Below are 13,055 nucleotides of genomic sequence, written 5' to 3'. Positions count from 1 at the left end.
AAGGGTCTGTCAGGGCACTTCGAAGAGGAGTGTACCATCGCACGTGGCGCACATGGCAGCTATCTTAGCAAGCGTGCAAGCTCATCAGAAACTGGGCATGCATGGCACCACTATCCGGAATGAATCCTCCTCAACCTGGTTCGGTGCAATCCTAAGGCTAACCCATATGGAGCGAATTGAGGCGGCCACGCGTGTTCTGCGTTGGAAGGTCTCCCTCTGATGTCACATGTACAATGTGAAAGTTTTTTGTTGCTCGAAAAGCGTACCGAAAGGCATATTTCATACTAGAACACGTTTCTCGGTAGAGAATGTCCGGCGTTCTAGCGGTGTCGTAGACGAGAGATCGAGCAGACGACAACACCACATAGCAACATGCACAAAAATGATCCAGGAGAGCACACGCGCGCATCGCCGGCGCAGATTCGTAGCGGCATCGTGTTGAGCCGGAAACGCGGCCGCTGGGCGAAAAATATCTGGCATGGCCTCTACCAGGGCTTCCGACGCTGAGCGAAATTCGCTCCATGAAGGTTGGCCTTTACGCGTGATACGCTGTGCTTCAGTTTTCGCACGATATTCGTCGGGATGCGTCGTACGTCGCAATGTGAATACGATTTCCCCATGCTCCGAGATGAAGCAACTCAGTATATACGTACATAGCGTTTCCGTGGATGCGCTCCGAAATCGAACTGAAAAACAAGAACCAAAGGTTCGTTAAGGGCACGTTGAACCGGAATGTGGCGTCTCACATGACGTAGATGTTACTAATACCCCCGTCACACGTCAAATTGAATGCCATTCGTTTGTATCACATCAAGCTACACGAGAAATAGAATGTCACTCGTAAATGGCGTCACTATCGATAAGATACCAGGGATTGTGAAGATTGTGAAGTGCGTTTCTAACGAAACCGGTAGATTATACAGGGTGTCCCCACTTCTTCCTAGATGAAATCAATTGCAATATAGCATATGCTGAAGGGCACTCCCTAGGAGGGCATTAGCAGACTGATAAGTTGTTCCAATGAGAACATCTGATCTCTTCGGTCACCCGATACCGGAGCCGTTTTCAGAACAAAAATCAGATCGCCCGCAAAAAAGTATCTTTTCATTTTGTTCATTGCACATCTTCGGAAACGCGTCTTTCCTTCACCCCCAATGTGAAAGGGTAGGAGCAGTGACACCTCATGCGTCGAAGATGGACTTGCGGTAACACAACAAAACAAACAAAAAGAAAACAAATGTATCTGGTGACTATCGGAGCTGCCCTTCTCTTGGGTTGCATTTTCTGTTTTCTCTTAACCTTTTTCTAAGGATACCAGAAGCGATAATGTGATGTCTTCTTTCATCTCTTATGTTGTGGGGGGGTAGGAAAAAAATGAATTTTTTGCGGCCAATCTAGCGAACGGATTTTTGTTCTGAAAACGGCTCCAGTATCACGTGACCGAAGAGATCAGATGTTCTCATTGTAACAACCTCCTTACCAGCCTCCAAACGCCCTCCTAGGGAGTGCCCCTTCGGCATACCCTATACGGCAATTGATTTCATCTCTGAAAAGTGATATGTATTTTAGATATGTTCGCACTTAGTTGAGACACCCTGTATGGTTTTTGGACGACACTCAGTTACTGAAAGTTAATTGCCTTAGGAGCCTTCAGCATATGCTATACTGCAATTGATTTTCATCTCGGAAACAGTTATCTTCTCGCTTAGCTGGGACATCCTGTATAGCGCAAAGTCGTTGCGCTTTGGACGATATAGCAAGAGTGTGTGATACCAAGACAAGTGAAAAGCTATACCATTCACATGTATTCTCGTTTCGTTCCACCGTGTGACACGGTACGAATGTCACTCGCTGGGAATTAGCCAAACTTTCACCCACCACTGACACACTGTCCGCATGAATACGTTTGCATGAATACGTGGGGTGCATGGTTATTTGTTTTCCGCGCTTGTGACGGCTGCGATAAGACGCGCCTAAGACACTACAGCCTCGGATGCGCGTACGACGGCGTAGTAATCAGTCGAAAGCCGATTGACAAAGCTATCGTAGTGGAAAGGGTGACCCCTTTGCCGAGAGAGTTGCTCATTACCTGTCACGGGTCAAAGAGCCAACGGGTCCGACGGTAGCGATGACGAATGGATACCGTACCGGTACCGTGAAGATCATCCGCAATTGTATTATTACTTACTATACGCGCTCTGGGTCTTTCGGCAGCTAACCTTGGTAATATTGAAATTGCACTTGTTCAAGGGGTCTATTCACGCGCTATTCACGGTACAGCGCACAGTCTCCGTGTCTGTAGGAGTTTTTCGTCTGCGTCATCGTCGGCAAAGACTGAGCGACAGCTAAAATCAGCAATTATAACTACGTTGATCCACATGAAACGCTGTAGACAAACTATTAGAACCCCCTGTGCCCGATGCTCATGAATTTGATACGGTCCTTCAAATCCACTTCGTCCAATCCAAGACAGGGCAAAAAAATGGGAGGTGACGTGACAGTAAAGCTCCCAATAGAACCCACAGTTTGGGATAGTTCGCACAGCACTGGGCACAATGCAAATTATTGACAGGACCAATAAAAATACGACGTTATGCATTTCACCGGCCAATCAGGCGCCTTCCTGCTTATTTCGCCTTTTAGCGTGTCCTAGCTGCCGCCGGCTTCTAGCAGTTTCCCGCCTGACGCCCAGTTTTGCAGTCTGACTGACTACAGCAACTTTTGGTTAATAACCGTTGGTTCGTTTTCGGGGTTTTGAGTGTAGCTTCCGAACTGTTCCGATATATATACCGTTCCGAAAAACAACCGGTTCAATTCGAGACACCGTAACCTGACTCGCCAAATAACCACCCATAGACATTAAAACAAGAATAAACGAAACAAGCAAGCTCCCTCTCTCTCAACATCTCTTGAAAAAGCTTGGAAGAGATTAGACGGAGACAACAGCTGGTGGAAGGGCAAAAGAAAGTATTTACTCATTCCGTATTAAAACAATTGGAATATTCGCACAGCCTATTAAGCAGAGTTACTACGAGATGCGCCGGTATTGGTGCCCGTCCAGTATTGGCTAGCAGTATTAGCATTTTCTCAACGTAGGCACCATTAATATTGCACTACTAGCACTACGAGCAATACTCACGGATCGGTTGCTTTACGGTGACATAACACTTTTTTGCTGAGTCCGTGACGATGCCCACCGCTGCGTGTTCAACAAGGGCCACCCCCGTCCCCATCGCGTCCACTTCTCGTGTGTGGCTCAAGGGTTCAACGAGCTGGAAGGTCCAACGAGAAGGCGGATCCAAAAGGGTCACAGTATCCAACGCGAAGAAGGGTCCATTCGAGACGAAGGATCAAAGTGAAGAAGACTCCGAAAGGAAGAAGGACCCAATGCGAGACGGAGGATCCAACGTGGTATATATCAATGTGAGGGTCCTAAAGGCGATGTCCTCCTTCTCCAGCGGGGGGCGACGTCCCTTTTTATTATCGTGTCCATGGCTAGGAACGGAAGAGGATACGAAGGAAGAAACCCGCAGTTCTTCCTGTCCTTTTAACAGTTGGGCTGTGGTGACAGAGCAATGCGGACGTGTCCAGCTGATGGAGTCTAACTACGGTGCTCCAAATCCAATCTACCTGCGCTCCCAGAACACGATATTATATGATACCGCAGCACAAGGTAGGCAAATGCACTGCTCGAATTACCCAAGGGACCCTTGTCAGCGCCGTCAAGCCTCATCTTCATTAGCAGGCAGCGGCTTGGCCGCTAGGAGGACGATATTCTTGTTCCGCGCTGCATGTGCAGTTGTCACCTGGTTCTCGATGAGGCACGGACCGTCACCAGTGGGTCTCTTAGCTCCCTATTCGGCCCGTCAACCCTTCAAACGTTAGGCTTTCTACTGTCCAGCTTCTCCCCTTCATCTGTATTCCTCATCGTCATCTGTGGCCTAAGGCATTTTTAAATATATTATGCATAAGCATCTGCTTTCCTCGGCCTCAATAATTCTGTCTGGGCAAAGGGGCTCTTCGACTGCGAGGCGTCAGCGGCAACTTCTCGTCAGACGGCTTCACCTGGTATGACTCTCCCGGTTTAACCGTATCTTGCCTTATATGGCGCAGCCTCCCCCTTATTTTGCCTGACACCCTTCAGTGAATAATTATCGGTGTACTGCCGTGCTAACAACTCTGCCTGCGCACACGCGGAGGAAACACACAGCTGGCCTCGGAAATGGCGATGTTAGATCCTGGCTGAGAGCTGCCAAGCGGCATTCAGCGTCGTTGTAAGATATCTGGGTCGTGTGGCGGAACATAGGAATTTTGCCCGTCCCATATTTATTGCAATCTCTACTCATGTTTCTCTTCGTGTTGTGTGTGTGTGTGTGCGCGCGTAATAAAATGCATATATACTGCTTACTCACTTTCGTCTCGACTACGATGATGCTACAAATACACATAAGGAAAGACGTGCTCATCTGACATGACCAGAGGAGATAATGCGTGGCTAGGCATGGCTTTTCATGATGGTAAACAGCCATCAAAATGTCAAACTACGCGCAGTATGCCCAATATGGGACTGTATGCGCATGAGACATTTAATCCAGTTACTCATTTCGGACGCGGGTGTTATCGTTAATGCATGACCATCCAGTGAATAAGGTTCCTTTCATACGGCGGAGTAACTCGGAATGCCGTAGTGGTCACCGAGCACGCCAGATGGCGCGGAAAAAACATCAATGTCATCATTTTCGTCCAATCTTACTCCGACTTCCGCTCGTTACGATTTCAATCCGCTGAGAGTTGCATAATTTCCACTGGTTAGTGGTATTTCACGTTCTCGCGTACTGCCGCTGCAGTAACTGACACATGGAAGTCTTCCTGATTGGTCGCGCTTGCAAGGCGGAGCCGTGTGATTGACAGGTTGCAGCCCGAGCTGCAGGAGAAATCGCTCGTGAAGCGATCGACTGCAATGCAAGATCCATATCGATCGACTGCAACTGCAACTGCAAGAAAACTCCTGCAACTGCCGCAACCAGAGCTTCGTCGTTCACCCGGTTGCGCAACCTGGTTACGCGCAACTAAAGTTGCATCGTGTGGATCGACCCTAATGCGCGGCCGTGGATCCTTCGACTCGTTGGGTGCTTCAGCACTTCAACACATAACCGACCGTGAGAAAGGTTCTAACGAACTGAAGGATCCAAAGGTGCAGAAGGATTCAACTTGCTGAAGCATCCAACCAGCAGAAGGATCCACGGTTGGATCCTTCTACTCGTTGGATACTTCAGGATGTTGGAACCTTTGACATGCACTTGTGTGACAACTGCTGCTCAGAAATAATATTGTTCTTAGGTTACGCTGCACAGATTCCTACAGCGACAGCGAGAGAGAATTAGCACCAGTATGAAGATCCATTTCAGACGCAACTTTGTTTTGGAATCAAACGAACGTGCAGTTCATCGTGAGTACCTGTATGAACACGGGTACCCGCGAGGGGGGTAACGGTGATACAAAACATTTAAAATAAAACTTTGGGAGGAAACAAGGAGCGAAGGAACGAACAAAGCCTTTATACCATGAGGGTCTACCCAGGTTAAATAGTGCAATGGCACTGGTCAACTGGACTGTTATTCACACCTGTCGTTGTCCTCTCAAACAGGATATTTCAATTTGCTCAACTATTATAGAAGAAACATTTTAGCTTTCAGGTTATATCAGAGGAAACATATGGGTACGAGGACAGGCACAATTATACTGCTTGCCGTGTGAAGCGTGAAGTCTAGTATGTAAGCACGACCTTAAGAACGACTTCAGGAGATCTGAGACACTTTTCGCCTTGTTCCTTGGAGGCCTAATGACTGCAATGGCACCACGGTAACAATGGGTCAAGTTACGGTTTTTTGTTAGTTGAACTCGCGAAAGCCAAGGAACAAGGTGAAAAAGTCCAAATGAGATCTGTCATGGCCGCATCATGAAGGCGGTACGAACGTCGAGGGAGCTCGAGCTACGCCCACCTCGTTGGACACCAAAAAACGCGATTTCCGTAGAGGCACCACGTACGAAGGAAAATAGTGGCCCGTTTCTTAACGTATTTAAAACACTATTCTCCGCCATGTGACGGGGCGGCGCGTATTAGCCCCAGAGCATGCTCTGCGGCTTATCCACCGGGCTTGTCTGATGACTACTTTTTCCTGGTATTTTCCCATTACGCCAGTTTTAACGAAGGGCCGACATTGCCTCTGGAACAGCACTGCCCTGCCGACACACGAACGGTGCGTAACAGGGACGGGTCCACATTCGAGTAAATTGATCTTCCTGGTGCATTCCCCCAAGCAGCTTTAACAAAAGTGACAGTGATTCACATCACTGATTCATCAATCCATGAAAACGCCCAACAAGGGCACAATCCGATCTTGGTAGAACTCTATGGACCTGGCCTATTTTGTTGCACACTATGCTGACCCCGGAGTGGACCACGGGTTTATGGCCTTCTCTATGGTTTATGGCTTCATGGTCTATGACTTATCTGCGAGTGCGGCTTATCTGCCAGAAAATTTTCAAAACGTTCCGGAAAACGCGTCCCGCGGCTTATCTGCGGTGCGGCTTACACGGATGAAATTACGGCATATTGACATACAATTATAACAACCTTGCCAGATACACAATTATCCCTCCTCTTCCCCCAACAAAAAACGATTTGACGCTTTTACATTAACGAAGAATCTAACGTTTGAATAAGGAAATCATGGTGAGGATCTCTGTAGTGATGGCAGTACTTCGACGGAGTGGAATTTTGTTCGCAGTAGCAGTGGCAATTTCATGTTGTGCTTCATGACCCGGTTCTTGTACCCGGATTTTCGGGGTACCACTGTCCTAGGGAGGGCCACATCTCAAATTACCCGGGAGATAATAGAAGCGCATCACATACTTTCGGCGGGGGAAGGCAAGTGTGTCAGTCAACCATCTCTACACTTTCTGATAAAGAACTTCCTAAGTACCTAATTACGTCCTTACTATCTACTGGCAGGCGAGTCTATCAGCACGTTTTGAGCTTATAACTCGGCACGTGTCGGCCTACCGGTTGTGTCTTAAAAGCATTCTTTTGCGTGGCAATACATATTAGTTGCGAGTGACGCGTGTGTTTGTGTGCTTCCTTCAGTCCCTGTCTTCCGCGTCCCAACATCTGCAGTATGCTGTCTCACCAACAAGCCCAACTTTCTGCGCTTGTTCTTGCACTGGGCATTCTTGACCGAAGGGGACCAAGGGCGGACAAGACACTGGTGATCCCTCCGTTGCACTAAGCTGCGGCTCTGGTACTCTGTACTGGTGGCCCATGCCAAACTGTTGCGATGCTAGTTACTCTGAACGACTGGTGCTGTCGCTATCTGTCTAGGGCGCAAATGCCAGACAGTCCCATCTTCCAGGCACACATCTGCAGAAGAGCTGCTGGGAGTACCAATGACAGTAGCTGGAACCCATGTTGACAGTCTCCTCGATTCTACAGCGGCCCCATGACGGCACCGCCTTGTCAGCATGCAACATCTGTTTGAGCTGCTTGTGATCCGCACCGATAACTGGTGGTTGGGCTGGAGAACATCCAACATGCCTGTCAAAAGCTCAGAAAGCGCCGTACCATCACATCATGAGGGGTCTTTCTGTAGTCAAAACAAGAACCTGACCAAGTGTGTCTCGAAACATCCTGATCCACTCTCTTTTACTGTTTGCACAACGCGTTCGGCTGCACCATTTTGAAGCAGGGGTGGTATGGGTGGCAGCAAGCATACGACGTATGCCATTCCGTGTTTAGAAGTCGAGGTAGTAAACGCAGATCCATCGTCGGACACCAATAAGTCAGGCAGATCATGTTGTGCGAAGACCACACGGAAAAACGTTTATTGCGGCTTCACTGCGATTTCACTGGGAATACTCAACCCACTTAGAAAATGTGTCGACGATGACAACAAAAGTGTGACCCAAAAATGTCCCACCTAAGTCAATAAGAAGTCTGGACCATGGCCTGTCAAGGAAGGGACACGGCGTTTGTTGCACAGGCCTCGATCACGGAATAAGTGGCAAGTCAGACAATTCTCCACACTGTTGGCAATATCGTGGTCAATGCCCGGCCCCCAAACATGGCTTCTCGCAATTCATTTGGTCTTCTCTATGCCTGGATGCCCCGCGTGAAGTACCTTCAGCACGTCGGCTTGCAAGCTCCTGGGGTTCACCACTCTTGTCCCCAGAGCAGACACCACTCCTTGAGGCTCAATTCGGTACTTCTTGAACTGAAGGGATAACCTTCGGGTCCCAAAGAAAACTGTCCACCACGCAACACAGCATGAACTCTGTAGGGGTCCCTTGTTTCCCGAGCCACAACGGCAGGTGATAGAAGGTGTGGGTAAGCTTCCTCCAGCATAAACACTTCTGCAGCACTCGAGGATTCCACTCTGCATGCAGGAAGCGGTAGCCTACTCAAGCCATCAGTGTGGTGAAGATTCTTTCCGTGCGTGTACAACAGCTCGTACCGATACATGGACAACTTGAGGGCCCACCTGAACAACAGAGGAGAAGCATGAATCGGAATGGGTTCAAGGAGTGGTTTATGATCTGTACGTGCTTGGAAAGTGATACCCCACAAATACTGAGCCCAGAGCCTCACGTTGAGTCACGTTGGCTGTTAAACGTCGGGAAGCAAGCGCAATGGGGCTCTCAGCTGCACGGTGAGCCAGGACGGCACCGACTCCACATGGAGACACATCACAACCCAAACACACAGGTTTGCTTGGGTCGAAATGGGCGAGCACCTGTGCATGAGACATCAAATGCTTACTCCCGTTGACAGCCTCTTCTTGTGCTTATCTCCACTCCACTCTTCTTCCCGGTGGTGAGTAGCAGATACAATGGACGAAGAACGGATGATAAATTAGGGTAAATTAGGTCCTTTACTTCACGAGGTGATGGCAGCCACATTATCCTTGTCCCCTCTTGAAGTACTATGAAGTACTTGAAGTCAGTGAAGTATAGTACTTGAAGTACTATAGTACGTGAAGGAAGGGAGTTGCCTCAGGACAGAAGCCGCCGATATTTCGAACAGAGACTGTTCTTCTGGGAAGAAGAAGGCCCAGGCCCAGAAGAAGAACAGTCTCTGTTCGAAATATCGGCGGCTTCTGTCCTGAAGCAACTCCCTTCCTACATCTCTACCGGTTCGCTGAATTTCTACCCATATAGTACGTGAAGTACTATGTAAGGGGGGAAGGACCCCCCTTACTGATGATGCGTCCCAAGTAGTTAACATGCGACACAAAGAACTGGCGCTTGTCGCGACACCCGAAAGGCGCTCCAGAACAGTATGCAAGTACTGCGTGTGTTCGGCATCATCACGTCCATCCATCCAACCAAGATGTCATCAAAATATACAGCAACGAGCAAGTTCTCCATCTCGCGCTGGAATATAGCGGGTGTACTGAAACAGTCCTATATGCGTTGAGATGGTCACATACTTTCAGATTCTCGTTGGGTCTAGTTTGGTGAACTTTTTGCGACGTGAAAGCGTGGCCCACAGATCCTCTATGCGTGGAATAGGGTACTTCTCGATCGTGGCAACAGGGTTCGCAGTTACCCCGCACACTCGCACTTGCCCGTCCTTCTTGGTCCTGTAACAATCGACGCTGCCCACTCAGAAGTCTTTACAGGTATATGAGAACACCTTCCATTTGCAATCGTTGCAAGTCCTGAGTCGCTCCCTCCTTTAACGCGAAGGGAAGCGGACGTGGCTTGAAGAACTTGGGTACGGAGCACTTAATCACTGGACGGTCAACAATGTCAATACCCAACCGCTGCATCCAATTCCGGGCAAGAAGTGAAGGAGATCCTGCACCAGTGAGGCACAATGGTAAAACTATTGTCTTGTAGCGACATTGTACCGCAACATCTGCTTGACCCCGCACTTGTGTCAATTCCCCGGTGTAGCTTCGTACTGTTGACGGGTTAACAGGATGCCCGGGTAACAGTTCCAGAAGGACACCCTTAGCAACTACACTACACCTCCATGGGGAGAGGTTTGTCGCCGTAACAGTAACCAAACGGTGGTGGCGGCGATGAGAGCATATCATGAACTCAAAACATGTCAAATACTTGGCAGACGATGACACGTGAGTATCCTCGCAGTCATCAACAGCATGCACGGGCAATGTTCGAAAATTCCCTGAAGACTTGCGTGGAGCTTCCCCAGGCTGCTGAATCGCATGCTGGAGTTCGACAGCCTTGCATCTTGAATACTTGTTTGCTGGAAGGTTCTTCCTGGACACGCGAGCCAAGTGACCGCGCTTACGACAGTGGTCGCAGATGGTTGACACATGCTTGCATTGAGGTGCGAAGTGTCCTTCTCCACAAAGATAGCATTTGACAGTCCCTGAGGACGAGACACGATGGCAGATTGGCAGATTTCGCCAGCATCCTTCTTAGCGGCCTCCATAGAAACGCCTCACGCACGGTCGCCTCAAACGTCACGTCAGACTTTGCTAGAAGACGAATCTTCAATCCCGCACACTATACGGTCCCGTAGCATGTTCGTCAGCTCACCCCCGAAGTCGCAATGTAGTCACTAACAGTCTATCCTTTTCCGCGCATCCTGATATTGAAACGGCGTTACGGGGGCGTTACTGGCTTCACCAAGACACGTAGAATCGAGTAGGTAGACCGCAAGAACTGAAGCATATCACCATTTTTATCGGCGGCAACATTGTTTGCTTCGAAGAATGCTTCGAGACGCTCGATGTACCCAGGCCACTCCTCGCCTCCCCCTTCAAATGGTTCTATCCTACCGTATGTGGGCATCTTCGTTGTTGTTGAACGTCAGCTTGGGAGCTTCAGACGACAAACGACGACTTGCCTACTTCGAAGAACGAATGATTTGTAACTTCAATTGGGGTCTCTCGTCGCCACTTGTCATGGCCGCATCATGGTGAAGGCGGTAGAACGTCGAGGGGGCTCGAGCTTACGCCCACCTCGTGGACACCAGAAAACAACGTGCTCTCCGAGAGAAAACAGTGGCCGCCCTTTATTGACGTATTTAAAACAAGATTATCCGCCAGGTGATGGGTGGCGCTACCAGTTAGCACAATTATAACAACCTTGCTCGATACGCAATTACGTATAACAGTTACACCGCAACAACGAGGACAAGAAGCATCAGAGGGCAAGGGTGAAAGCCAAAGGATATTGGGGCAACGCAGTTCTCCTACGGGAGTTTTCAATTGGTGCACCCGTTCACGTATTATTTAGCCTGGGGATTTAACGGGGTCATATACATGTATATACACAGGGGGAAAACACACCAGAGTCTGAAGTAGGGAGTGGGCATTAGAACTAAGGGTCTGGGAAGTATACGTTTGGGCGGAGGCTCCGCCTTCTCTGGGACCAAGACAGAAATAAATGTACAAGGTCTTTTAAAAGGTTACAAAAGTGTCGTCACAGCCGTAGAATTCCACTGTGAGGCGGTCGTCAGTGAGTCAGAGCCACGAATTACGTACAAGCGCGCGCGCAACCTTCAAGATACTAGTGAACTTCCTAGTGAACTAGTGAAGTTCCTAGACCATTAACACCCGCGCCGGGATGCCATCCATTCCAAAGATGTCAAATATGCAAATCAATGCAAAGCACCGCATCGGTGAAGAGTGCAGACTCCCTTAAACGACTTCTCCCTTAAAACCAATGGCAGCTTTGACTATTAAGTAACATGATCTACATCATTCAATGTACAACTTGCTCAGTGCATTATGTAGGTCAAAGTAGAAATTCATTTAGGATTAGATTCAATAACCACCGACCGCATGCTTCGAGAAAAGGCAGCCTCCCGGTTTCCCGCCATTGTAGTCAACCCGGTCATTCCACTAGCGACATCGCAATTTTAGAGTTAAATTTCACATCCGATCGCTGTAGAGAGCAACGCGAATCGTACTTGATTAAAGGATTGCTATCAACTGTAAAAATCACTTTTTTTTCTGTGCGTGCTCGGAGTGCCGCTGCCTCTTTTCTTTACAGCTGGACACGAGGACGCTACGAACACCCCGGAAAACAGGCTTTCAACGAGCGCAACCCCAGACCTTTCTGGAACTCTGGAAGACTTGACACATGGCCGATGACCCAGGAACCTTCCAGCCCTGACCAGACCAGACCTGACTGAACCTTCCGTAACTGACGACCGCCTCGCATTGGAATTGTACCGTCTCTGACTGCACTTTTGTCCCCTTTTAAAAGACCTTGTACATAGATTTTCGTCCCGAGGAAGGCGGGGCCTCCGCCGAGTACCCCCGACCTGGTCGTTCGAACCTTCATTTTGTAGCGTATATATACCGGTGTCTTTTTTAGGCGATACAGATTTTTCACTAAAAACTATAAGGGCTATAGTCATGCTATTTTCACTTCTACCATCGCTGGGCCGGCGGACATTCTTGGCCATACGTTGCTCGACCGTCAAATGACTAATTACCTAAAAATCGTTAATTAACTTTTTAATTATAAAACCTACGAAGTTGTCCCAATGATAACATCTGTTCCTTTAGGTGACCTCATGTCGTAGCCGTGTCTAGAACAAAAATCCGTTCTGTAGATCGTCCGCAAAAAACGTGAAGGAACACCTTTTTTTTTCTTTATTTTGTTCGTTGCGCATCTTCGGAGACCCGTCTTTCCTTCACCCCCGATGTCAGATGGTGAAGGAGCCTCATGCGTCGAAGATGCCGCCACAGTGCCGCGCGTCGAAGATGAGCTTTAACTTGCGGAAACGAAACAAAAACGCATGTATCGGGTGACGCTATCTGAACTGTCTTTATCTTGTGTTGCATTTTAGATTAATAAAGAAAAAATTTTGTTCCTTGAGGATTTTTTTTGTGGACGATCTACCGAACGGACAAAGATATACAAAGATACAGACACACAGTTACGTCTCGTTTACAATACGATTACATGTATAGGCTGTCATGACCAATAAGGTGGTATCATGAGATGAAGAACTTTCGCGATCGTCTCATTGATCTGTTCCCTCATATATTACGTTCTCTTCGGTCCCTGCT

At 48.5% G+C, this 13,055-nt stretch overlaps 1 protein-coding gene across 5 annotated transcripts in view; it reads right to left on the bottom strand.

Moving 5' to 3' along the window:
* The window catches only part of LOC135385169 (uncharacterized), a 62,747-nt gene that overhangs the window by 25,219 nt on the left and 24,473 nt on the right, over positions 1–13,055 (bottom strand). For 4 of the 5 annotated variants that reach the window (XM_064614355.1, XM_064614354.1, XM_064614356.1 and 1 more), the window contains exon 5: positions 654–686. In XM_064614355.1, the coding sequence (XP_064470425.1) occupies positions 654–686 (33 nt within the window). Of the gene's footprint in view, positions 1–113; positions 687–13,055 lie in introns of those variants that run through there. The other variant, XM_064614350.1, reaches the window with a different exon arrangement.

The sequence above is a fragment of the Ornithodoros turicata genome, chromosome 2 (assembly GCF_037126465.1).
Source record: "Ornithodoros turicata isolate Travis chromosome 2, ASM3712646v1, whole genome shotgun sequence".
Classification (NCBI taxonomy): domain Eukaryota; kingdom Metazoa; phylum Arthropoda; class Arachnida; order Ixodida; family Argasidae; genus Ornithodoros; species Ornithodoros turicata.
This window is presented reverse-complemented; position numbering and strand designations above follow the sequence as displayed.